Here is a 27,683-nt window from a genome sequence, read left to right on the forward strand (position 1 = left end):
TATCTGGAGGCCACCGAGATACTATTCGTATATATTTGAGATACTGTAGAATTCCCCAAGGAGCACATCTCAGAGAAGTTCCTGGAGTCTTGGGAATATCCTCTTGGTCCAGCCAGTGGGTTTTGCTCCATCTCTGAGTAGAGGCTCTTTCCCGTACTGTCTTCCAAGCCTAAACGTGAGGCTGGGAGAGGTGTTCTGAGCATCTTCTCCTTCCCCAGCAGGGCTTCTCTGTCCTGTCAGGGCAGGACATCTTAGTGGTGGTGTCTCTATAGACTTATTCCCTAGGGTGTCAGTCTCTGTCTCTCTGTATCTGTTTCTGTCTGTCTGTCTCTCTGTGTCCCTATCTCCCATAAGACTTCCAAATGGCTTCACTTTGCCTCTTGGCAGCCCCCTTCCCACAACACTATCCAGCTTGTTGCCCATGACTTTGTGTGCTCAAGGCCACTTTGTGGTGGTCTCTAGGGTGACCTTCCCTGAGATGGGGTGTATTTCATGTAGAGGTCTACGGTCCAGCTGCGGATGTATTCTTCTCCAGTCACTTTTAGTGTGAGAGTTTCTAAAAGCTGCTCGCCCCTCGCCCCCAAGCTTCTGTTTTCAACCCAAAGCTCTGCCACTCCTGTAAAACACAGCTATTAAATTTAGGCAGGGATTCAGGAAGTGGCCACCCCCTTGTTCCCTTGAGTACAGAAATAGCCACAGAGCTTCCTTCTCCCTACCTCCCAGGGGCAGATGACAGAATGCTTTTTTTTTTTTTTTAGTGTTTCCAGACTTTTTTTTTTTTTACTCACCTGCAAATACCCCAGGACTTTCTGAATCCGTGGGTACATGGAGCATACCAGGATACACTAGGATCCCAGGTTCTAGCCCACCCTTTACTCTAATTATCCCCTTTCTTTGTTTGGTTTTTGATTTTTCGAGACAGGGTTTCTCTGTGTAACAGCTGTAGCTGTCCTGGAACGCTCACAGAGCTCCTCCTGCCCCTGCCTCCCAAATGCTGGGATTAAAGGCGTGCTCTAAACATCCCTGGTTTTTTTACCTGGTTTTAGGAACAATAAATACTTGCCGGGAGAGTCCAATGAATGGAATGTAGAATGTAGGATAGAGTCTGATATTCCAATTTTATTGTAGATTTCCTTCTTTTGCATATAAAAAGCACCGGGGATAGTCCGGCCCTTGCACGGCTTGACCTTGAAGGTGCTTCAGTGAGTCGGGTCATGAGAGGAGATGCTACGGGCACGCCTGTTTATTGCTGATTTTGCAGTGCTGAGCATCGACTCCAGAGCTGTCCGTCTGCCAGGCCAGCGCTGTGCTCCATCTCCAACCCTTTTGTGGGAGACCTTCAAGGGCTACATCTTGGGCCTGTTGTACTGATCAGGTGGGATGGAGGTGGGGATTGTGGGTAGTTAACTCTTTAGGGTGTGGAGTGCTGGCACTGATCAGGTTGTGCTTATCCACACTGCTGATTGCTCAGTGTCTGTCAGATGCTGTGGTTTATATCTGCAGAATATGTATATTGGATATAAAAAAATTATACTTTGACTTTAATTTTTAAAAGACATTTTATTTTTTCAGTATGTGTAGTTGTGTGTGTCATTTGTTTGTATGCACATGTGAGTGCAGGTGCCAAGAGAGGCCAGAACAGGGTGTGAATCCTGCGGCAGGAGCTGGAATAGGGGCGCTCAGATCCTCTCTAAGAGCAGCGTGTGCTATTATTACTTATTCCTGCTTATTTATTTATTTATTTTATGCCACATTATTCTTAGACACTTTGTACCAAAAAATGTCTTGAAAGAAAATTTCCTTTAGTATCCTTCTTTAAGTTGAATTCCTAAAGACGCTACAAGCTCTTTCTAGTAAGTTGAATGTCCTGCCATGAAATACAGTGTTTGGCTAATCACTGTGAAGGATGAGTGTGTGAACAAATGAATGAATGAATGAATGAATGACAGGAGGTTGAGACAGGAGGAGGAGACTTAGAGATGATAAGAAGATGCCTCTCTGTATCTAAGATGCTGGCCGCAAGGGACCCCCCTTCACTGTGGAAAGCCTCTCATTTATGAAAGCTTGGTCTCTTCTGTGGTGTTGGGCACCTTCTCCAGATCATTAGCAACTAATTGGTCATTGGAAATCAGCTTCTTGACCAGATGAGCCCACACGATGGCTTCACATGGAAATCTCAGATGGACCATGCCTGTGGCAGAAGCAGGAGGGGACATTCGCTCATGTGGGCTGCAGCTCGCCTGGGCCTCAGCCCCTTTGCCAGTCGGCAGTCTGGTGAGCATGAAGTCCATATGGTGGGGAGCAAGGCCCCCTTCCCTGTGTGGACCATGTGAACCCTTCCTCACTCTCAAGCCTTCACAGAAACAGTCTTTCTTCCTTTGAGCTTTTCTTTGTGAGGAGAAAGGGGGTCTTAGCAAATGACAGGTTAGGGATCAGGACGCTGGTCTACGAATCTCCTGTAAATTATACAGTGTACTTGGCCTGGAATTGGGGTAATCTGTTCTTGTCTCTCTCTGAGCATGGCAGTAGCAATGCCACTTGTGTCTGTCGAGGGGTGACAGCTGCCCTTGGTCGGAGGGTGGGAGAGACACACCCAGATCCCCATCTCTATGGCGGCAGAGATGTCCTACAGATGCTCTGTCTTGGAGCTTTGAAGGGTAGACTTAACAAATTGCTTTATTTATATTTGAAAGAAATGGGCGATATGTGAATAGGCATGCTACAGGAGGAAAGGAGGCCCATGGTGGGGAGGGACGGGGAGGGGCGGATGCACGGCTGGTGAGAAAGTCCCAGAGATGCTCAGGGTCTTTCCCCAGTGGTTTAAATGAGACTACATGGCCCAGTGTGTCCTTTTGTAAGCCTGTCTGTCTTCTTGGTAGCTTTGGCTGCCTTGCGGCTTGGCAGCTGGTTTCAGCCATGGATGGGCTTGGAGCAGAAATGACAGTTACCACTCCTTGAGGCTGAGCTTCCAAAGTTCTGCCATATTTATGCTGGGCTTGTTGCCACACACCTATGTTCCCAGCACTTAGGAGACTGAGGCAGGAAGATTGTTGTGAATTTGAGCCTCCCTTGGGCTTCAGAGTGAGTTTAACCCTCCCACTTCCCCAAGAGAAGAAGGAATTCCAGGAGGAGGAAGAAAGGGTTTTTAAACTGCCTTATTTTATTGGTCATAACAGGTCACAGGACAAACCAGGAAAACATCAGATTCAAGGGGAAGCAAAAGGTGCTGCTTCTTAAAAAAAAAAATTTATATATTTTTACTTTATGTATGTGTTTGCCCGAAAGTATATATTGGGTGTGTGCAGTGCCTGAGGAAGCCAGATGAGGGCGTCAGATACCCTGGAACTGGAGTTACAGGTGGTTTTTGAGCCTTTATGTGAGTGCCGGGAACCGAACCCGGGTCCTCTGCAAAAGCAGCCAGCCCTCTCTTAACTGCTGATTCATCTCTTCATCTGCATTGATGGGGGAAGACCGACTCTGCAAGACCCTTGTGTGTTGTTGTCTCTGAAACACAAGCTGGCACAAGAGAGGGCAGGATGGAAGTGGTGCAGGGTTCTTATGGGCAATCTTCTCTTTCTCCCTATTAGCCCTGTCCAGCCTAGCAGTCACTTAAGTAGTTCAGGCCAGCCTTGAGTTGACAAGAATTCTTGCCTCGGCCTCCCAGGCTCTGACGTGAAGCATTGTGCCTGCCATGGCTACCTCTTTTAACTAGCTGAAACGTGAGTTACCAATGCCAGACTTCTTTTTTTATTATTAACTGTGATTGCTGGTGACACATTGCTGGGCACATGAGGGGAAGGCTCTGGTGAAATGTGACCAATTGTCCCAGACGTGGAGTTCACTGTGGAAATGGGTCTACTTGTTTTGAAGCAATTACAACTTGTCCTTGGAATTTTAAGTGGGGAGAAGAGCTTTAAAAGCAGTAATCGTTCTCTGATGCAGTTGGATTTAATAGCTTTTCTTCTGGTTCCCTAGAAAGCATTTTATCCATTATCATGCAGTGTAATGTAATGTAATGTTGTTTTTCTGTTTAGGACCTAAGACAAAGGAACCTGGTGAGTGTTGGCCCACCTGAATTTGTAGGCGGGGCCCTGGTATTGAGTGATGGTGGTAGTCTAGGAGGGGCCCTTTTGCTTATGTGCCTGAGAGCCCAGCTTGCAGACCTTGTCCTTTCATCCTACCATGGAATTTCAGACAGATCTGCCTTGTCACACAGATCCTGTCCTGGGGTCCTTACTAGACCTTGAGTCCAGTTGGTGCAGGGTGTCCTGGGAGTGGGGAGACCTTTCATGCACTTTTGAGAATTCTCGGGATCTCATTCCAGCAATAGACTGGCATTTGGTTTCTGATCTGGGGGCCCATGTTGGGAGGGTAGAGGATGCCGAACAGTTCTGGCGTTTCAGTTCTGTTGCATTCTCCTGCAAGCCCTGTGTGGTTTTCCTGATGCGTAAGAACACCCAAGATGCCCTCCACAGCCCCTTCTTCTAAAAACTCAGAAACACAGAGGAGCAAAGAAGGACTTAAGAGCTGAGGCAGGCTCAGGCCAGCCGGATCCAGAGCTGAGAGAATGCCTGGGTGAACTTGCTGGTAACTGCGCCAGACGCACGATCTTTTCTACTCCTGTTACCTTTAAGGGAAACAGAAAGCCCCAATTCCAGTAATTTCACCACCTTTTCTCCCATCTTGGTGCCTGGTCTATGGCAGGCAGCCTGGGGTTTAATTGCTTCTGCCCTGCTGGCTTGTTTCTCATGGGGATTAGAGCTAGCTAAATTGGGCTTTGGCACGTAGTGGATGGCTGGGCTTCCTGAGGAATGTGAGCCTAATTAAGGATTCCCAGGGTCATGCCCAGCAAAGAGGTCCCCGGGAGGGAGCAAAGGTAGAGAGAGGGCTCTTACCCTGGGAAAGGTTAGTAAAGTCTCTGCAGTCTGCATTTCAGGCCCTTGTCCCTGAGGGTCCCTTGTTCTCACGGGCTCTTTGGGGGGCTTGACCTTGACACTCACTGGCCTTGGCCTCAGGCCCTGGAGCTGGTCCAGGAGCAGCTTTGAATGAGGAGACGTGTTGCTGCTTGGGGGTCTAGCCCTGACTGGTGTTCCGAGAATGCTTTGGCTCTCCTAAGCCTTTGATAACCGTTAGGCCGAGCCATGTTTCCTCAAGTTCATGCCCTGGCGTTCGACTTGACTGTAGGGCATGGTCTTTTTTAAGAGGTGAAGTTCAAACAACGTCACTAGGACCGGCCTCTAGTCCTATTTATTTGACCGTTCTTCTCCTTTGAAGAGTCTTAAGAGCTACAGATAGGGTGGCCATGTGTGGGTGTGAGGAGAGGCTGTTTTCACAAGCCTAGGAGAAGGAAATGATCCTACTGACACCTCAGTCTTGGTCTGCAGCTAGCCTCCTGGGCTGAGGAAATAAAACCTCTATTGTTTAATCACTGTGTCTGTGGGCGTCACTGTGGCCCCAGTAGTCAAGTAGGGCTGTATTTAAGTAGTGTCTCTTTCTCTAAGTGACAGCATCAGGGGATGAGGAGCTTTTTTTTTTTTTCTTGATCCACCTCCTCCATTTATAGTGAGTGATAATCCTGTTATCACTCGGAACAACTCCCTTTTTCTTAAAGCTAATACAATGGGCCTGTTGACTGGTAGGTGCTGTTTGCCATAAGCTGTAAAAGCTGTCAAGTGATAAAAAGTACTTCTTGGGGGGAAAAAAAAAATCTCTGCTTTGATGATGCTCTCAGCATAGATGAGAGGTGATCTGACCCCCACTGCACTGTGGGTCTCAGTGGCCAGCCACTGGCGTCTCTGTCATTTCACCCAAGCCCAGAAGGCCATGATATCTATCTCTGCCTACTCTCCTTATTTGGAAGGAAATTGTTGCTCTTCTTGCTTGGTGTCATAGCTGAAGTAAATTTTGCCCCTAGCTTTATGTAGATTATCCTGAGTCCTATTATTCTGATTAAAAGAATTTCACATAACTTGAGCACCAAGATGGCTCTTTCCTAGAGCAGTGAATTGATTTTTCTCCCATTGATAGTGCAGGGGGGCTGGTGACCCACCTTTCTCCTTTTCTCTTTTGTCTTGTACCTGAATGGTACAAGTGGAGTTGTTGGTGGAGTTACTGGAAGTTACGTGCATTTATTTATTGTTGCTTTTGTTTTGGCACTGGAGGTCAAACTCTCCTGGGCTTGGCGAATCCTTTGCTCTGCTAACACTGCTCCCCCAGCTCCTGTGTGCACCTCCCGGATGCCTTAGAATGACTGATGGTTGATGTTGTTGCCTTGAGTCTCCTTTCCAGAACTTTGTGCATGAACATAGCTGATGCCCGCTTGAGAGGGTTCTCCTATGGGCAGAAGTATCTGGCAACTAAGAAAAAGGGTGGCTAGAGAGAGCAAGCACCCAGGCTTCCACTGCAGTGGTAGAAGCATGCTGGAAACCAGAGGGGTCATTTTTCCGTTCTCCTTCCGGGGTTCTGTGATGCTCTAGGAAGCTCATTCACAGGACTCACCAGGAATCTTTGATGTTCACAAAAGGGCGAATGCAAACTTCCCTGTACTCTTGACATGGCTTGGCCAAAATGAAATTTATTTGAGCGTGACAACAGGGGTTGAGTTCATGGTTCAGTTGTGTGAATGAGAAGGAAGACAGAGTCTGAACTGGCTTATCCTTTGGGTCTCTGGGGACTATGATTTGCTGAATGGCGGTTATAGTAGACCTGGTCTTCTCCTAGCCTAGCGCCAGAGGCTTCTGGCCATGGTGACGGGGCAGAGGCAGTTGGCTGTGGCTGAAGCTTTCTTTTTCTCTTTCTTTTTCTTTTAAATTTTATTTACTTTTTATGTGCATTGGTGTTTTGCCTGCATGTGTGCCTATGTGAGAGTGTCAGATCTTGCAGTTACAGGCAGTTGTGAGATGCCATGTGGGTGCTGCGATTTAAACCTGGGTACTCTGGAAGAGAAGTCAGTGCCCTTAACCACTGAGCCATCTCTCCAGTACCCGAAGCTTTCTTTTTCAAAGCAGACTCACTTGTTGGTCAGAGCTCTGCCTTTTGCCCCGGGTTCAGGAATACAGGACTTTGTGGATGCACTGATAGAGGCACACATGGGCACACTCACAGACAGACATGCGTACATCTGACTCATGGAAGACACTCACATATTCCCCCAAGGCATGTGTGCACGCACACATACACGTGCACACATCCACATCTACACACTCAACGACACACACTCAACGACTCTTCACACATGAGAACTCAGTCACGAGACCCTCAGACTTCTAAGAAACCAGATACAAACTATCATACACCAACACACATATTTCTTCTCAAAGGGGAAAAAAAAAAGGTCAGTTTTGGGGATCACAGGTTCTAGGCAAGCTTTGTACCACAGAGCCCCCTACACCCCTCCTCCCGGGACCTGAGTTTAAAATATGTGCACTGCCATTCACACATTTACCCCCTCACTCCTGGGACCCCAGTCTTTTGCCCCTCCTGCTTCCGCCTTGGTGACCTGCTGGCTTAGAGACAAGGTTATCAGCACCAGCAGGCTCTAGGCACCCACAGAGCCAGGTGTGGGTTGGGCAAAGCCTTGTTTGTTTGTGGTTGTCCTTGGTAACCACAGATTAGGCCGCAGACAAAGCCAAGTGAAGGCCATAAAATGACTTTCAGGCAGGTCTGTCGGAGGGGCCCTGGTTGGGTCAGGAGAAGGACATGGGTCCCAAGATCTATTGCTCATAGCTCAGGGCCTATAGCCCTCTCCTGGGATTTTTCTGTAGCTGCCAGCCCTTCCTCTCTACTGTCACCTTTTGTCACCCAGCTGGTGTCTTTTGTCCCATGAGGATCAACCTATGGCAGTTTTCCTTCTTTCACCTTCCCATGCACAGGACAGAATGTGTTGGCTTTCTGTGCTGGTAGAGTTCAGGACAAAGACCCGGCAGGCAGGCGTGGCTTAGAGGACATGGTTATGGAGCTGACTTGAGCCTGCACCCTTGTGGCCCCATGAGGGTGTGTCCTGATGTGTGGCACTCAGCCGGTAGTCCTCTAGTCTCCACCTGTCTGCAACTTGCTCCGCCTCCATGGCACGGCACCATGCCCTGGGTGGTAGGGGCACACCATGGAGCCACACACAGAAGGAACTATCTCAGCTCAGAGACTCCTGGGTAGAAACACCAGTAGGACCATACCTGAGTACGGGTTGGCACTGGGTGGGGTCTTGTCCCAGTCCCCTTCATTGCTGTCTGCTACTCAGTTTTTAGTCCAGCTTGTGGCCTTGGATGGATATCCTGAGACTGGAGATGTCCCAGGCCCACAGTGTTTCCCTCAGTCCCATGCAAAGGGATAGAGGACCAGAGTGTTAGATCAGAGTTGCGTCTGAAGGTGAGGAACAAAGGACGGTGCCATCCTGATCTGGATCCTAGATGGACAATGAATGATGCTCGGCCTTTTAGCTGGACAATTCCTGCTCTTGCTATGTTACCTGGCTCTTCATAAGTTGGGAGGTGCAGGTGCGTCTTCAGGTCCCAGGGGGCAAGGACAGTGGTGACAGTGAGCCCCACCCAGAGCTTTGTGAGCCCCAGTGAGTAGGAAGAAGTGTGGAGACCCGTGTCCTGCTTTCTAGACAGGTCGGATGGGAGGTGGGACCTGTGAGCCTGCAAAGACAGCCGAGGAGGCCAATCACAGGGCTGCTGGGTGTCCATGTTTCTTTTTTCTTTTTCTCCTTTATTAATTTATTCTTGTTACATCTCAATGGTTATCCCATCCCTTGTATCCTCCCATTCTTCCCTCCCTCCCATTTTCCCCTTATTCCCCTCCCCTATGACTGTTCCTGAGGGGGATTACCTCCCCCTGTATATGTTCATAGGTTATCAAGTCTCTTCTTGGTAACCTGCTGTCCTTCCTCTGAGTGCCACCAGGTCTCCCCCTCCAGGGGACATGGTCAAAGGTGAGGCACCAGAGTATGTGAGAAAGTAATATCCCACTCTCCACTCTACTGTGGAGAGTGTTCTGTCCGTTGTCTAGATCTGGGTAGGGGTTTAAGGTTTACCGCCTGTATTGTCCTTGGCTGGTGCCTTAGTTTGAGCGGGACCCCTATGCCCAAATCTGCCTGTGTCCATGTTTCTTAGTGCCAAGTTGACGGGCCTGTACCAAGAACGCAAGCATCCTGAGAGAGGCAGCGTGTTCTGACCGTGATCAGTTGCTGTCCTTATTCTAAACAAGAAGTAAACTGGAAATACTGGTTACGTCCAGGTATCTCCTGTCCTGATATCTGGTCATAACTACATTGAAAGGACTTGCCTTGATGTGTTTTCTTGATTGTAGATGGTCTGTCCAGGACTTGAAGTGGCCTCTGATCACAGAGCTTATGTCTCATTTGAAGTCCCTGGGGCTGCACACTGCTCACCACCTATTTATAGGGCATGTAGAATACAGAGGACCTCTCTGTCTGTCTCTGTCTCTCTGTCTGTCTCTGTCTGTCTGTCTGTCTGTCTCTGTCTCTCTGTCCCTCTCTGTTCCTCTGTCTCTCTCTGTTTCTCTGTCTCTCTCTGTTTGTCAGTCTCTGTGTGTGTCTCTCTCTGTGTGTGTCTCTCTGATTTTTAGATAAGGTCTCACTATGCATTCTTGCCTGGTCTGAACTCAGTGACCAGATTGCCTTCTAACTGACAGATTCACCTGGCTCTAGCTCCCAAGTTCTTACATTAAAGACATTTGTTTATGTCCAGCCCTTACTTGTTGTTTTTAAACTCCAGTTTCTGGTATGGCATAGAAATTCTTCTCACACATGCTTCTGATAAACTTTATATTTAGGGGCAGTTTTGAATTTATAGAAAAGTAGGCATTTGTTTGGTATATTTTAAATCATATAGTGCATAATACTTGGTGAGTCAACATCAATGCATTGTTAACCAAAGTCCACAAGCCTATAATTTACATAGGGGGTTCACTGGGGTGTTGTTCAGTCTGTGAGTTTGGACTCTTGTTAGTGACAGGTACCTGCCCGTCGTTGACAGTACCACTCAGAACAGTTTAACTGCTTCAACATTGTTTTTCCTCTTACTCATCTCGTCCCTTAGTCTCTAATGACCACTCCTGTTTTACTGTTTCTATAACCTTGCATTTTTTAGAATTCCATAGTTGGAATCAAGCAGCAGGTAGCACCTTCAGGTTGGTTGCTTCCTCTTAGTGATGTACATTTAATGTGTGTCTTCATGGCCGTTTAGGCCATTTCTGCTGACTGATGTCTTGTGGAATACAGGTGACGTCCTAAAGGCAGAGACTGATTCGTCACACATTCCTCGCCAGCGCGACTGTGTCACAAGGCACCAGGACGCCTGTGTGACCCAGAGGAGGCTTGGTGGAATGGAGTGAATCACGGTTTTCTATTAACCATGGGTTCCCTTTGCCCAGCCATCAGCAGCCCATACGGTTCTATCACCAGATCCCTGAGTGTCCAAAGCCATGGATGGGTTCATTGTCACTTTACGTTATTTAGGGCCTTCTTTCCCTATCCACCTATCAAAATCTAATATGAACGCGGGGAGCTGAGGGCGCACAAATTCAAAATATGCTTCTGTCTGAGGGTTGCTGTGCGGGTACGGAAGAAACGAGGATGTTGTTAGAGCGAAGGGTGAGTGCAAGGACAGAGGACCCCTGTCTCTGCCAAGATTATGAGTCAGGATCCTGGTGGGATAATGGTGTGTCTCAGACAGACGAGTGGCCATGTGTCACACAGTTCTTGAGAAGTTTAACTGAGCAAGATAAGCAAAGGGGATATAAATAGTGTCCACATCAGGGACCAAGGTCACACTGCTGCCTACTGCTCCGAATTGGAAACTACAGTGAGCGGTCAGACCCCTTGAATGTCTCCTTCCTTTTCAGAAAACTCTTTGAGAACGAGGAGTGAGCTAGGGTCTGAAGTGGGAGAGAGGAGATCAAGGAGAAAGCTGGGGCGTGTGGGCAATGTCTCAGGAGCAAGGTCGTCCTCAGCAGTCTCCCAGACAATCAGGAAGCAAGTCCAGTGTCTTGACTCACAACGGGGGACTTTTAACTCAGGGGCAGAGCTGTCTCTGTGTTAGCATTTTTCTTGTAGTTTTCCAGTGGTGCTGTGAAAGCAAGGTGCCGCCCTTACTTGGGGTTTAGTTGTTGCTTTGCTGCTTTTCCCTGAATGCTCAGTGAGTGGACTTTGGGAAAGTCCAAGGGAAGTCCTTTCCGCCTGCCTCCTGTGCCGACAGATTAAATACATTAGACCAGCTTTCATTTCACTAGCATACACAGTTCTAGAGAAAGTGGCCCATTTTGCAGACAAAACACATCCCTGAGTGTGCACGTAAACATGGCAGGCAGTTTGAAACCGCCCTCCAGGCCCCTTTACCTTCCTGGGGCTCCACTTCTCATGGTCCCCAATGAGGAAAGACTCCACCACTGGGGATACACTGGTTGCATGAAATTCAAAGCGAACTTCTGTATGAATGATGTGCAGATTTTTTTTAAAAAAAACTTGAATGGGTGTGTCTATACTATTTCCCCCCTGAAATTCTCAAAAAGGACCCGAGCTTCCTCAGAGCTAGCAGAATGTGGATTCTGTTGACTCCAGGTCTTGTGACACAGCCCCAGTGTCCAGAAATGGCCGCGGTTGCTGTCCTTGCTGCCCGAGAACTCCTTGCTCATGTGTCTTTTCCCTTTCAAGGTGGTGACTCCCTGCTCTGTGCAAGCCCACCTGGATCAGGTAAGAGCTTCGCATCCCTTCTTGGTATGATCAGCTAGGGTGCTTTCTCTGTCAGGCTGTGCCTTCCCTAGGGACCTTTCTCCCCTAGAGGGTGGAAGCGCACTCTGTTTTCCTTCAGATAGAAAAATCCTGCCTGTCGGCAGCCACGCCTTCAGTCCTAGCACTTGGGGAGGCAGAGGCCAAATCAAGTTCCAGGATAGCTAGGGCTACACCGGAGAAATACTGCCTTTAAAAACAAGCAAACAAAGCAGGACGTGGTGGTGCACGCCTTTAATCCCAGCACTCGGGAGGCAGAGAGAGGCAGGCAGATCGCAGTGAGTTTGAGACCAGCCTGGGTTACAAAACAAGTCCAGGACAGCCAAGGCTACAGAAAGAGACCCTGCCTCGAAAAACAAAACAACAAAAACAAAAACCAAGCAAGCAAACAGAGAAAAGCCACAAACCAAACCAAAACCAAGACAAAGCAAAACAAACAAAACAAACGATAGAAAATCCCAGTGTTTTTTTTTTTTGTAGAGGCAACTTTTAGGATCAGTAACATCTTTGGGGCTTGAACTTCTCACCTAAGGTACCTGAGTTGTTTTCAGTGATAGTACCAGTGTCCCAGAGTGGCCTTGTAAGTGATCCAAGGATGCCAGAATAGTCACCCTGCTTTTCCCATATGTAGCCCTGATGGTTCAGTTGGGGGTCTTTGCTTGTTTTCCTGCCTTCTGTGGACAGAGCCCAGAGGTCTCTAGACACGAGACTGGTTCTGTCTGTCTTGTAGGGTGGTAGGTATTCGTGGAGGACTCAGCTGAGAGGCGGCACACAGCCTTGTTCTCCGGAAGAAGCTGAACTCCGATCCCGGCCTCACTGCTGAGCCTCAGTTTCCTTTTGTTTCCAGTGAGGTCGGTGGTGTTCTGTGACCTAGCTGGAGGCCAAAGGAAAGAAAAGGGATGTTGGGTTGGCACTTCCTGGACTCACAGACGCCTCATTCGCAAGATGGCTGCTGTTACTGTTTTCCTCTGAATGCTCTCCGAGGTCTCCTTTTTCTGGGAATGTAAGCTGTGTATGTATCTGGGGGTCATCTGAGGGAGAGACCTGTTAGAGCACCAAGTGCAGAGTACCGTAGGCTTATACCCAGGCTGCCTGTGCTGGTGTCAGGGCTGCCTGGGGCCACTGTCACCCCCTCTTCTTCACGTCTCTGTGAACTGCATAGTCAGGATCCTGAAACACATCTACATATGTATTATGCATGTATTTGTGTTAAGTGTATGGGCACATAGATGTATGTATTATGCCTACGTATAATTAGTATGTTTGTATGAGTATATGTTTTCCACATGTGTTTGTTGCGTTTATATAAATATGTATGTTTGTAAATGTTGTATCCATTTGTGTTTTTTTATACTTTTCCCATGTTTGTGTATGATTACTGATCATGCATGTATCTGTGTAACTTTTATATGTATACTAGTTTGTGTCTGTTATATATGTCATTTTCATGTGTACTTGATTGTGTGTGTGTGTATATATATACACGTATATATGTACACATAAGCATAAATATACAACACGCAGTGCTTAATGATGGAAGCACGTTCAGAGAGTCACACTGCCGGGTGGTATTTATAGAAACTGAGGTGGCATAGCCGACTAGGATGGCATAGCCAATGCTTAGTTTTTTAAAAATGTATTAAGCTTCTTTTGTTAACAACTAATGCTCAAACACACACCTTAGCTGAGGCTCTCTGGTCAGGACATCATTGCCATTACCTTGTGCCTCCACATGTGGTCTCCCTAGAAAGCTGTCCGAGGCAGTAAAATATGGAACTCTCAGCCTGGAAATCTTCCTGAGGCTGTTTTATAGTTACTTAAAAAAAATAAATAAATAAAGGGACGTGCCTTTTGGGCTAGTGCCCAATTATAAGTGAGTATATACCATGTCTGGTGCTCCATATTTGACCACCTCCCCTTGGTGGGGAGGCCTGGTGGCACTCAAAGAAAGAATAAGCAGGCTACCAAGATGAGACTTGATAGCCTATGGCCATATAGTGGGGGAGGAGATCCCCCTCGGTCTTAGACCTGGCGTGGGGGGCGGGGGAATAGGGTGAAAGTGGGAGGTAGGGAGGAATGGGAGGATACAAGTGATGGGATAACAAGTGAGTTATAATCTGAATAAATTAATACAATTAAAATTAAAGTAAAAATATAAACAAACAAACAAACAAACAAACAAGGGTCTGGAGAGATGGCTCAGTGCTTAAGAGGACATAAGTTTGGGTCTTAAGACCCACATGGTGGCTAATAACCACCTACAACTCCAATTGTAAGGGATCCGACACCCTCTTCTGGCCTCCCCAGGCACTGCATGCATGGGATGCGCACATATACATGTAGGCAAGCACTCATACACGCCATAGAAGGTTAGGGTGAAAATCTTAAAAAAAACAGTAAGTAAGTAGGAATATGCGAGAACAAAAATGCTGGCGTCTGGAATGCACCCACCATCCCAAAGCTGTTACTTGTTTTTGTCAACTCTTATGAACGTGCATGTTTTTAATGTGACGGGCTGTGCAGTATAGGTCAGCCAAACTCTACCCTCACCATGAGCACTGGGTGACTCACTGAATCACATTGTTAGGACAGCTGTGGCCTTTCCAGGTGGTCGGAAGCTGTGGGCTCTGTTGTTACGAGACTACTGTCATGTGGTTAGTATGACATGTTTTTCTCTTGTCTGCCTCTCTCTGTCTTTGTCTGTGTCTTTGTCTTTGTCTCTGCCTCCCACCGCATTCCCCCGTGTGTATATGTGTGTGTGTGTGTGTGTGTGTGTTTCTTCAAGATAACCACGCAATCATGCACCTGTCAACTCACTGTTAAGCGCTCAGACCTGTTCAGGCCGCTTTCTGACTCAGCTCCCCCACATCAAATAGATATTTCTGATTTATTCCAGCAAATTCTTGGGGAGGTTGAGTCAGCTGAACTGGGAAGCTCATGTCTGTGAGCTGGAGCTGATGCAAGGACCCTTGTGGATGTAGTCAGGTCTATGGCTGTGCACCTGCCCTTCTCAGCTGCCGCCCTTCACGCCAGTGTGTGTGGGGTCTAAGATAGGGCTCCCATGGGTTTTTATTCTATGTGTGGCTTTCTCCCTAAGGCAGGGAAGGTATGCCTTGGTGGGGGTGGGGTGGGGTGAGGGTGAGTACGTGGGAGAGCGGAGGTGGTGGCGCTCCTGCACCATTGCTGTCACTGCTGCCTACACTGGGTTGTGTGGTGCAGTCTCTACCTGACACCTGCATAGGACAGTTTGTGCCTGCAGTATCATTTCTCGGTACAGAATGCACCCAATATCCCTTGCACTTCGTGGGCTGAGAATCTTCTGGCCTTGACCTTGGAAGTGGAATTGGCTCAAACATGCTTTCAGATGTCAGCATGAGAGCACAAGACCATGTGACTGACAAGGTTACCTGAGAACGTTTTTGTTTTTGTTTTTTTTCCCTGGCTGTCAATCATTGAATACTTCCTCTATGCCTGATACTTTGCCTGTGAGGTCACCTCTGAGCTCAACAAAGTCTAAAAGGTCTCCAAAGTCACCCAGACTTGGCATCTTTGCCTGCAGCCCTAACGAGCTAGGCTTGGCCACCCATCCTCAAAACGTCAGCGACAGAGACAAATAATAGGAAAAACCGTGGAAAGAAAACTTTGACTCAGGGTGCTCACGGAGGTCTGGTACCACCCTTCCACCTCACGTCTGTCTTCATGGGTACCGATGGGTTTAGGCTTAAATAGAGGTTAACATAGTTGAGCAGTCCTAGTCAAAGTTGGCCCCACCTATCGTCTTTGGCCTCTTCTCCCCTACAAGGTGGTCTGACAAGTTGCCAGAACTGGGTGAACTTTTCCCCAGGAGACAGTCGTCCCCTGGCTGGCACCAGGCTTTCGCTTTTGGCCTTCTCCCAGCATGAGTTTCCTGGGGGGGGGGGGACCATTGTCTCAATAATCTGTTAGGCAAAGGGAGGGGCACTCTGGGGTCTTTCAGATGTCTTCCCTCTGCCCGGATGGGCACAGTGCCACTTCTAGTGTTCAGTGGAGTGCATTTGTAATACAAGTAGCTGTCTTGTGCAAACTGCCCACTTAGTAAAAGTGAAAAGGAAATTAGTGGTTATTTGGGGTTGCTGTGTTTCCTGTTCAGGGCTGGTGAGGTGTCTCGTGAGTTCGCAGAACAGGCCTGTGAGATGAACATCCCGGAACCAGTGGCTCCGGACACTTGCCAAGGGCTCACTGCTCAAGGATGATGACTTTGACAATCAAGAATTTCCACTGTCCTGTGTTTCCTGAGCCCTCTTACCCCATCCCTGGTCTCAGTGTCACCTGAGCTGACACACATGGTGTCTCTCTGGGATACTTCTGCCTTCCTCTGCATGTGACATTTAAGGGTCCTGGTGACTCATGTTCTATGACTCAGAGTGCCCAAGTTTGGGGAGCAGGTGACCTGTATGCCTTCTGGATATGCCATCTGCAGCTGTAGTTGGCAGTTGCTTCTGAGGCTGCCCTTGTGCCCTGCCTGTGCCCCTGACCTGCTGTCTGTCTGCACCACCTGCCCTCCTGCTCCATCCTGGGTTGGTGACATTTTCTCCTGTGCTGCCTGCCTCTGTTTGGTAGGTGTGACCCTGCAGAGTTCACTGTATCATATTTGAACTCTGAGCTGCCGGGTCTGTCTGAATTCCTGCAGTGGTGCAGCTTTGGGGAGTGACAGACAGTTGGAAACTCTGTGGCATAATTCCTTGTTCTGGACAGTAAGAAGGGCACGATAATAAGCCTCACCAGATGGACCAAGTGACAGCCTTTGATCAGTGACTGACTCTGGGGACACTGTTGCCTTTAAGGTTCATTTATTTTGTGGGAACAAAGGCGCCTTCATGATGAGGATGAAGGGACCTTCGGAGCGGCTGCCAGGTGCTAACCTGTGATGCTTGCTTGCTCTTCTGTTCCTTTGCGGATAGCAGAATCCGTTTGTCCTTCTGGCTTACAAAGGTGGGATGTGAAGTTCGAGCAGAAAGTGTTAGTTCCTGTGATTGAGAATAGAACCGATCTCTTTGTAAGTGATGACATTGTTGATGAGGCAGGTGTGCAAGCTGTGAGTTCCCTAGGAGCCTGTGTGAGAAGGAAACAATAATTGTGTGTGTGTGTGTGTGTGTGTGTGTGTGTGTGTGTGTGTATGCACATTGACATTGAGCCCAGGGTTTTCTACAGGCTAGGTACCTACTCCATCAGGGATCTACAAAAGGACTGTAAAGATACAGCCCTTTCCCCATTTTTATTTTGAGACGGGGTTCTCTTAATTTTCCTAGGCAGGCCTGGAACTTGCGATCTTTTTCCCTTAGCCTCTGGAGCAGTGAGGACCACCGGCCTGTGCTGCAAGGCCTGTGCTGGAGGCATGCACTTTGTCTGTAAGGAGGGAAAAAAAGAGAACATATGTTAAGTAGGAATTTATAGAGGATGGTGACCCGGGTGGCAGGACATGTCCTGGACCCATAGCTGTCATGTGGTGGCCAAAGGTTTGCTTCATTGGAACTTCATTAGGGCCCAAGCCAATGAAGAGTGTGATGAGGGGTTTAGAATTGTAGAGGGGTGTTGGTTGTTTTATAGTATGCTTGTGTCTATTCTAGGCAGTGGGAGCCTCAGTGATGAGAGAAGTGACAGTTTCTCCATATGTGTACATGTATGTGCTCATGTGTATAAATACGTATGCACAGAATGTAATAGTACTATCAACTGTTAGGCTAAAGGTCAGTAAATCTGGTCCTGTTCAGGCACAGAGGGTCCTGTGATGATGATCTGAGTTCCTTTGCATAAAAAGCCCCACTCTTCCGGCAGAATGATGCGCTACCACTTTCCTGTGGGGTCCCTGTAAAGACCGAGTGAAGTAATGTGTTACAATCTCAGTCCTAGCTGGGCATGGTGACACAGCCCTTCAGTTTTCCAGCACTTGGGAAGCAGAATCAGGAAGATTTTGTTAAGTTTAAGTCCAGTCTGGTCTTCACAGGGAGTTCCAGGCCGGCCAGTGAGTGACTCGTAATAGGACCCCCCCTCTCCCGCCCCTCCCCCGTCAGAACAAAACAACAAAAACAAAACAAAAAACCCACCACCACCAAAAAACCCAAACGTATGAACACAGAAGAAATTCTCAGCGCTACTCACATTGTACGGAGACCACAAGCTGAATGGTTAAGAGCCTGCTTTGCTTTGCTGTGCCTTGAGTTGGAGAGGACAATGAAGTCTTTTAGTTTTGTGGTCCTGCTGTTTGCTTTTGTGTTGTTATCTTATTGTTTTGCTGTCTGACGGGGAGAACCAGTCTGATGAGCTTCAGAGAAATCCTCTACTTCCTGCAGGCGAGGGTGGGGGGGCGGGGTGGTCATGCGATGTTTCATGTCTCCTGGATCCTCTTTGGAGCCTGAGGACTCGAAGCCCAGGGTGGGGCAGCGCTGTCAGACAGGTGGATGGATGGATCTTGTCAGGTAACTGCCAGTTTGCAGGATCAGATCTTCCTAGGGGGACATAACCGTGCTGTAAACAGTAGCCGGACAGCTTTCCACTGAAACGCAGAGGCAAAGTATGTATGTTTATTTTGCTTTTACATCAAGTGCTGTCCTGGGGAGCAGGTTTGTTTCAGACACCATGGAATCCTGATCTTAGGTGCAGGAGTGGCTTTCCGTGGGGAGCTTCTGGGGTCCCTGCCCACCGACGTGTTTCCTGAAGGTGCTTCTGACTGCTCAGCTACAGGCAACCTACAGCTCAGGACCATGCTACTTACAGAGTGGCTTGCCTTCATAAAGGAGGCCTGCCCTGGGTCTCTGCCTTCTGGTGGCTGCACTTGGGAGGCTTTCAGGGCAGTACCAGCTGCAGCTGCAGGTGCAGGTTTTGAGCCCATGCTACTGCTTGATTCACACATGGTGTGCCTTTGCGGTTTCTCGTGTTTCAAGGAAGAGGGGCTGCATAGCACAGGTTTGAACCCATGGAGGCTTTACTTCATTTTGTTTAATTGAAGCAAAGCAGACGGGTTGTATCTGAAATGTGACATCAGGAGTCAGGGTCTAAAGAGGCTGGGAGTGAAGTCTCCAAAGCAGGCTTTTAAGAGTGGAGTGACATTCTGGATTGTTGTAATTCAAGATAGGCATGGGCACGTGTCTACACTGTGGTATGTGTGTGCATGTGGTGTGTATGTGTGTGTGTGTGTTTGTGTTTGTGTGTGTGATGTGTGTGTGGTGTGTGTGTGGCATGTGTGTATATGTGTGTGTGACATGTGTATGTGTGTGTATGTGTGTGGGGCGTGTGTGTGTATGTGGCATGTGTGTGTGGCATGTGTGCATATGTGTGTGCATGTGGTGTGCGTGTGCGCATGCACATGGAGCTTGTATGTGTGATATGTGTGTGGTGTGTGTGGCATGTGTGTGTGTGGTATGTGTGTGTGTGGTATGTGTGTGTGTGGCATGTGTATATATGTGAGTGTGTGTGTGTGTGTGTGCGTGCGCGCGCGCGTGTACATGCACAGTGTGTTTGTGGTGTGTATGTGTTGGCACCTTGTTCGGTAAGGTTTGCTTAACTCATCCAACAACACAGAGAAATGAGATCAAATGAGGACAGACTGACTTATTTGGAAATGTCCTTCTGGCTCCTTGTCATTTTTATATTGTTACCACTGGTCATGATGGAGTCTGTCCTAGATCTTGAGTTATTTTGAAAGTATTTTGTCCACCAAATGGGTGAGCAGACACTCCAGATGATTGTTGTTAAGAGCTTACTTTAATGATTGTCTTTCATTTTGTTGTAAATTTAGCAGTCGCACATTTCAAAGCCAGTCATGTTTTTCACTTGTTGAAGAACGGGGGATTTGGTGAGCCAGGTGCAGAGCGACCGGTAGTCTAGGGTAATGGTGCTGGTAGCTTTGTACTCCAGGGCTGTGCGGCCATCTTCTGCAGTGGCCTCTTTGTATATATTTATGTTGTTCGTACTGTAAGCCTGGAGACTGGATGGCTGTTGATTTCCTGCTTGTGGATTGCACTTACCACATTGGTAAAGATAATCATAGGTTTCATGTTGAGCCTCAACTCTTCCAGAGTGATGTTACCATGAGCATACGGAAGAGAGTGCTGGGAACCCCTGTGCACCGAGAGAGGATCTGGGGACGCTGAGCAGATTGAGGTGATATAAACAAAGCCAGGGAAGCAGGCTTTAATATCTAGGCCGATGTGACTTATATGCGGTCACATCATGGCTAGGCCTGTTTCTCGAAGCTGGTCCTCACTGGTCTTCCAGCCCTCCCCACTTTTCCTAAGGTATGGGCATCACACTACTCGATCTGTCTCCTCTCAGCAAGTGCTAGTGTAGATTGCAGGTGGCCTTCAAGGAGGCACAGAACCCTGAGGGAGGCAGCACTCTTTGTCCTTGGAACTGTTCACACTGTGGTAGCAGGCAGCCGTGAGGGCAGCACAGTGCTCACTGGGCTGGCTGATGGAGACACACTCATCACTTAATTTACTTATTTACTGGCTCCTTTCCAAGCTTCCACACAACCCTGTAGGTTTCAGGGAAGCTTGGGTGTCATCATGTAAGGTGCAAATGACTGTGGGTGGACAGGGTTTAAGGCCACACCCCTGGACTCTGAGATACTCATCTTCCTAGTTAGGCATTGAGGCAGTCTTTCCTCCCTGCACCTGTGACTGACTTGAAGCGAGCAAGGTATACATTAGTGATGAGAGCACAGCTGCCTCTCATAGTTGACCTCACGTCTGACCTTTCATGCAAGGAAATGATTGTGGTGGAAAGAGCAAATAACTGCTATCCTCATTTTTCTGGGCTCCAGAGGACACTATACTGGTGTTACTGGAGTTTTCCTGACTCGGAGTCTGGTTCCTGGTACCCCTAACAACTTAGTTTTGGCTACCAGTCCTCAATAAGCCCATTAAAGCTTATTGGTGAAAAGCAGAGAGAGATTTATTTCGTGATATAGTCATACTGGGGAGAGGAACAAATCGAGAGGTTCAGTGACTACCGAGTCTATTTTCTTGGACTGGCACGAGGCTGCAGTTTAAATAGAGCGCAGGAGGTTTGCACAGCGAGGCAGTCTTGGTCATGGTGTGGTCCTCTTGCAATCAGAACTGTGCGAAGTGCGTTTATGAGGCCAGCTTCCACTCTGGCTGACACCAGGCTTCAGACACTTCTCCTAGCATAAGATTCCTAGAGAAATTCTAATTCTCACATCTAATCCCATTGTCCCAATAGTTTGCTATTGGAACAAAGGGAGGAGTGTATCTCCCCATCAATACCTTGCCTCTGGCTGGGAGGTTGGAGTATATAGGGACAGCTCAAAATGATATTTCCTTAACAGTCACACCTACCTCAGCCCTGTGGACATGCAGGGTGAGGATTCATTCCCACAGGGAAAGGCCATGTGATGAGGAGACAGAGGTAGAAGCAATTTGTCTACAAGACCAAGGATCCCAGGGCTGCAGTGGTCATGCTAAGGTGCAAGAGGCAGGATCGGTGCTGAAATCTTTTTTTAAAATATATTTTATTAATTTATTCATATTACATCTCAGTTGTTATCCCATCCCTTGTATCCTCCCATTCTTCCCTCCCTCCCATTTTCCCCTTACTCCTTTCCCCTATGACTGTGACTGAGGGGGGGCCTCTTCCCCCTGTATATGCTCATAGGTAAGGCCCTGTTGACTCCTCAGTCTCTCATTTCTAGCCCGTGTGTGTGTGTGTGTGTGTGTGTGTGTGTGTGTGTGTGTGTATCAGTCATGGGGTGGGGGTGGGTCGGGATGCCTGTGGCTTTAAAGTATACAGCATGGGGTTCTTGTTTCAGTAGCCTCAGGAGGCCAAAACTCTGGGAGACATTGTCACCTTGCGTAATTGTTCCCCAATCAACTATGGACTGATGGGAGAAGAAGGCACTCTGGCTTCAGAGTAGTGAAATAGCCTTCCTAGGCTCTGGGTGAGGGGCAGGCCAGGTAGAGTACTGATAGGTCCCCATGGAAACTGAGAAGCAGCCGCAGGCTGTGACCTGTGGGGACATTGAGCAGGACTGTGACACCCTTTTCTCTGGGGAAGGACTGCAGAGCCATCCTACCAGGGTTCCTTATCTCGCCAGCAGTGACGGAGGGAGCAGGAAGCTGGTAGGCCAGCCAGAGCCAGGCCAGGGCTCATGGGGTGGTTCCCTGCGATGCCTGCCTTAAGCTCAGACTTTGGCCCACCAGTGTCTTGTTTCTTTCTGTTCTCCTCTAAAACATCCAAGATGCGGTGACCCTGGAGGCACAGATCTTTGGGAAGTCTGTGGCTCCTCCCATCCAACCACAAGCCACACTTTGATCTTCTCTTTACTTTGATTTTACCCTCCCCTCCCACACCTAAAATAACATCCATCTTTTGACTGTGTCCAACTGCGAGGGGTTTTAGTCTTCTGGGTTTCTGGGAAAGGCAGTCCCAGAGAGGGAGGTTCCTGGCAGCCTTGTGCTGTCATCTGTAGCTGGGAGCTACATGTTTCAGCACAGGTCCTACTGAGAAATGGAAAAATCCCCCAGCAAACGCACCCAACAATGCCAGCCTCCCAAGGGCAGGCTGGCTGCCTTTGTCACCAGTATTTTGAAAGCCAGGTTGGTTCTTGCTTTGAGCTATTGTCCCAATTCTGCAGCTGGAGGGATTGTGAGGCAAGGCCAGAACATGTTGACCTTTGGTGGTGTCAGCTTACTCACAAAGGGATCACAAAGCTTTAGCTAATGATTAAATGCCCACACTGGGCTGCAGGCCTTGGTTACACACACTCGAAGTGATTGCTGGGCTCTTACCACCCTGTCTGTAGATGTGAGGCTGGTAGAGCTCCCTGGACCTTGGGACTGTCACTATAAAGTAACATTACAACGGGCGGATCTGGGCCCAGGGGTCCTGCTTAAACTATGGCACCAGCCAAGGACAATATGTGCAGTAAACTTCGAACCCCTACCCAGATCTAGCCAATGGACAGGACATTCTCCACAGTTGAGTGGAGAGTGGGGACTGACTTTTACAGGAACTCTGGTGCCCCATATTTGATCATGTCCCCTGGGTGGGGAGGCCTGGTGTCACTCAGAGGTAGGATAGCAGGCTACCAAGAAGAGACTTGATACCCTATGAGCATATACAGGGGGAAGAGGTCCCCTCAGTCACAGTCATAGGGGAGGGGAGTAGGGGGAAAGCTGGAGGGAGGGAGGAATGGGAGGATACAAGGGATGGGATAACAATTGAGATGTAATATGAATAAATAAATTATATATATATATGTGTGTGTGTATTATATATATATATATATATAATGTTAAGGGGGGGAGGCTCTGGCAGGGTGACAGCCCTTGTCCCTAGCCTCCCTACCCCTCCTTTCCTCTGGTTCCCTGGGGGCCAGTTCCAAAGCCACTTCCTCTTAAATACTGAGTCCCCAGGGTTCTGAAGCCAGCCTCTTTCTGAGGGAGTCACAGGAAGCAGGGATTTGAGCTGCCTGAATGCTGCCAAAACTGGTGGCTAGTTTGCCCTGCAGTGAGACAGACAAGTTGGCCCAAAGGGATTTCTTTCTCTTTGTTACGGCCCTGCATGTTAATGCGGCCACGTGTGATCATTCAAGCAGGGATGGATGACTACTGAGTATAATAATCAAATATCTATCTGGTTTTCTTTTCCTGCTAAACCTTTAGAAAATATCTTTATTATTTGAGACTTTCATATTATGTATTTTGATCATTTTTGCCTTTCTCCTCTCCCTAACTCCTTCCAGGCCTACCTCCAACTTCCCTATCCCCTTCAAACTCATGTTTTTACTTTTTAAAATAAAGCACAAAGCCCAATGTGTGCTACTCATGTGTGTGTGTGTGTGTACATATGCATGTATGTGTGTATGCACATGTGTGTACACACACACACACCTATGTGTGGGGCCATCCATTGAAGCATGATCAACCCTGCCAGGGGCCATACTCTTAAAAAATATGGCTCTCCCTCACCCAGAAGCCATCAACTGTCTGGTGCTCCTCAATTAGAAATGGGGCTCACGAACCCCTTTGTACTCCGTGTTCGGAGTGTTGACTGGCTTGCTCTTGTTAGGCGACCATAACTGCTGTGAGTTCATGAGTGGAAAGACCCCCTTATGTTCAGAGCTCACTGTTCCTTGCCCCAGACGTCCCCAACGTCTTGACTTTTTGGTTTTTCGAGACAGGGTTTCTCTGTTTAGCCTTGGCTGTCCTGAACTGGCTTTGTAGATCAGGCTGGCCTCGAACTCCCAGTGATCCACCTGCCTCTGCCTCCCAAGTGCTGGGATTAAAGGCATGCACCACCATGCCCAGCACGTCTCGGCTTTTATAATCACACACAGCCCCATCCCCTTCCCTGCACCTTCTGCAATGATTCCTGAGCCTTGAGTGTTATAGATGTGTCTGAGAACTGCATTGTGGTCCATTGTGAGTTTCTGGGCCAGCCACTGTCCACTGCACAGAGACCCCTCTGATGAGATCTGAGAGCTGTGCTGATCTATGGGAAGAGAGATCTGAACTTAGAGGCAGTTTGATAAATTCTGTCTGTTTTGATACTAAGTTCTCTGGAGCCTGTGAGCTCCCAGCTGTGGTCTCTTTTCTAACAGATTTACAGCTTCCCTCCGAAGTATCAGGAGTGCCTTTCAGGCTGCGGTGCAGGCCTTAATTCTAATTAGAAAGCAAAAGTTACATTGTTGTTAATGTTGTTCCCATGAGCAGATCTGGCCTCCCCAAGGTTAGAGCTCACAGGGTTCATTGCTGGGTAAGACTATTCATGAGTGTCTGTCCCTCCCACCCCTCACCCTAAGAAGCCTACATAGCGCCTTCCAGCGTGAGAACTAGCCAGAAGGAAGGAGTTTCCTGGTTAGCACTTCATTTCTCCATGTTCTGTGACTCAAGTGTGTGTTGTCTTCAGCCATAGGGTCTTATTACCAAAGTGTTCTGTTGGACGCCTTATTTGATCTTTATTCCTTTGAATTGGAAATCAGTTCATGTGTGACGTGGTGTTGAGATCTGTTGGCATGGTTTTTCAATGGTCAGAGGGCATTTTACCTTCAAGATTGTTCAGCAGGATACCATGCACTGTCCCCTAAATTTGAAAACCAGGACCTGAGCTCTGCACACATGAGATACACGTCCACCACCCTTCCTCTCTTACAGGATGGTGCCTTAGAGTTTCCAAAGAAAAGGATGAAGGGAAGGCTTTATTGCTGGAGGGATTTTTGGTCTTAGTCCTGAGGCCAAGTGGCTGGCACAGTATCACAAAGAGGAAGAGGGCTGCGGGTCATGTGCTGCCTTGGAGGAAGAACACACCGCCCCTGCTGCGTTCTTACCAGAAATGGAAACAGAATCAGATCCAGCTCAGATCCACGAGCAACTGACAGGAAATGAGGGGCTGAGAGATCTGTCTGGGAGATAGTACCAGAGGCTCAGCTGCGTCTGGAGGAGGGAAACACTACTTCGTGAAAACAGTCCCAGTCTTTAAAGGTTTATTTATTCTTGTCTTACATGTGTGTTTTGCCTGCTTGTGCTCCTGGTACTGGAGTTACAGATGGTTATGAGCCACCATATGGGTGCTGGGACCTGAAGCCAGATTCTCTAGGAGAGATGTCAGTGCTTTTAACTGGTGAACCATCTCTCCAGCCTTAACCCTGGTCTTTTAAACATGTATTAGAAAAAGAAGAGGAAGGGCCTATTTTATTGTTTATTTTTGGTTTTCCAAGACAGTGTTTCTCTGTGTAGCCTTGGCTGATGGAGGGGCCTATTTTGTAAAGGAACCAAAAGGACATATTAAATCCATGTTGCAAGGCTTTATTTGGGTCCTAATTTAAACAGACACAAGGCCAAAATAGAATGAAACCGTGACACAGGAGTTTATGACATTGAAGAATTACCTTTCAGAATGCTATTTCCATTTTTAAAAAGTCCCTGTCTTGTCAGACTACAGTGAGATGCCTTTGGTTGGTGTGGTGACATCCATGCCAGGGAAGGGCGGGTGAGGGATGCAGTTCTTTTGGATGGAGTTGTTAGTTGGCATCCGCCTTGGGCTTCAGGTGCTGGCTGGTGCTTCCTGGAAACAAGAGAAGAAGTAGATGATATAGGTCAGCACAGAGCTCAGGCTTGGCTCGGGCCCTCTGCCGTCATCACTTTCCTCCAAAATCTACCATGCTTTCCTCAGCCATTGTTAACTTTAATTATTTTGGGTTTAGTTTGTGGCCATTTGACCTTTGGAGTCTGGGATGGAGGGCGTGAGAGGCGGCTCAGCTGGTTAAAGGCTTCCATGTACACAAGGACTTGAGTTTGATCTCTAGAACCCATGTTAAAAAGGTAGGTGTGCTGGCACATGGTAGAGACCAGCAGATCGCTAGGGTTCTCTGGCCAGCCAGCCTAGGCTGCGTGGTGAGCCTAGGCCAGCCAGCGTAGGCATACCTACATGGACACACTCATCCAGATGCTCCTGTGCACACGCCTGAAGTGGCTCCCTGAGAACCTGCTGGGTTCCTTGAACACAGTTCACTAGAATGGACAGCACTTGCTACACAAAGCTTTTACCAAAAGGTTGCTTTAGGCCAGCTAGGGACGTTTGTGAAGTTATTTTCATGGGAAAATGTTATATATAAAAATTAAGGCAGATGATAAATAGAAGGTACCAGGCACCAGATATTATGTTATATGGAGTTTATTAAATGAGCCTGGGGGGAGAGGGAAAAGGGGGAAGGGTACCCCAGAGAGAGAGGAAGTATATAGAGAGGACAGGAAGTAGAGAGATAGAGAGAGGATAAAGAGAGAGGAGAGAGAGAGAGAGAGAGAGAGAGAGAGAGAGAGAGAGAAGAGAGAGAAGAGAGAGAAGAGAAGAGGAGAGGGCGCACGCGTGAGAGCATGAGTGCATGCTACAGCACCAAGTGGAGGTTTGTCCTTTTATATGGCCCTGGGCAGGGCCACACCCCTATGTCAGATAGACAATGACATCACAGGTAGGTAGACTGAAGCAGAATACTAACAGAAAATACTCTGTTCCTCAGAGAAGAATCAGCGTGGACATGCATTGGCCAGGTCCTATGAGGGGAAATGAAGTGCACTCCCTCTTCTTGGACATCACATAGACGTGGCCACAGCACCACAGAGATGGGAACACTGAGTGGTGTGGCTCAATGGGTATCCTAAAGGCAGGCCCAGTAGAGAGGGATAGATACTGTGGTTGTCAGTGTCAGGGTCTCAGTGCAAACCCAGGAGTTTATAAATGTTCTGTGCTTCCTACCCCGGGCACCTGTGAGTTTTTTAAGCCAACAGGAAGTGAATTAGAGGATTATAGGGTCTGGCTGCTATGCTGTTGCACTTGTTTGGGGTGACCCCCAGGTCACTGATCAGCGGGAGTCCTAGAGAAGCCATTTAGTTGTGACCTGGTTTATTTGGTACTTGGAGCCTAGGGTAGAGTTTTATTCTTACTAGCAACAGAGTTGATTGCAAAGAACATCGATGTGCTTCTATGAGCCCTTTGGGCAAGGCAGTCATCTGATTCCTCATTTGACATCTGTCGCGCTTCTGGAAGATGCCACTTGAGGTCTGATATAGACCAGCTCCCTCCCCACCCTGGGGGCCGCATCTCAGATGCCGCGCCTCTTCCTCTTTCCTGTTACAGCTGGCGATGTCTGGAAGTGCTGGAGGACAGCAGGTGATGCGAGTGGTTCGGCACATCAGCTTTCTCTGAAGGCAACTGTAGTGGCTTTTCCGTCTCGCTCATTACCCAGAACCTTCTGTGGGGGCCGTTAATAATAGAGAGAGACTCCGGGTCACTCACTGGCTTGGCGGTGATGTTCAGGGGGAGGAGCTCACAGTAGTGAGATACCCAGTTTCCCCAAGTCTGTCCTGTTCTTAACCATTTCCTGAGGTCCATCAGATCTTCAGAACTACACCAGGCAGATGCTCCTATGAGGATGTTTCCGCAG

At 48.2% G+C, this 27,683-nt stretch overlaps 1 protein-coding gene across 7 annotated transcripts in view; it reads left to right on the top strand.

The window, feature by feature from the left end:
* TNS3 (tensin 3) overlaps positions 1-27,683 on the top strand; it is a 413,668-nt gene that overhangs the window by 69,128 nt on the left and 316,857 nt on the right. For 5 of the 7 annotated variants that reach the window (XR_014782789.1, XR_014782790.1, XR_014782791.1 and 2 more), the window contains exon 4: positions 11,672-11,710. The exons of the other annotated variants lie outside the window; for them this stretch is intronic. Coding sequence is in view for 1 of the 5 variants with exons in the window: in XM_084800093.1 (XP_084656219.1) it covers positions 11,672-11,710 (39 nt within the window). In the remaining 4 variants the exon portion in view is untranslated. The remainder of the gene's footprint in view (positions 1-11,671; positions 11,711-27,683) is intronic. 7 annotated transcript variants of the gene reach the window in all.

Source organism: Acomys minous (genome assembly GCF_964271855.1).
Source record: "Acomys minous genome assembly, chromosome: 10".
NCBI lineage: Eukaryota > Metazoa > Chordata > Mammalia > Rodentia > Muridae > Acomys > Acomys minous.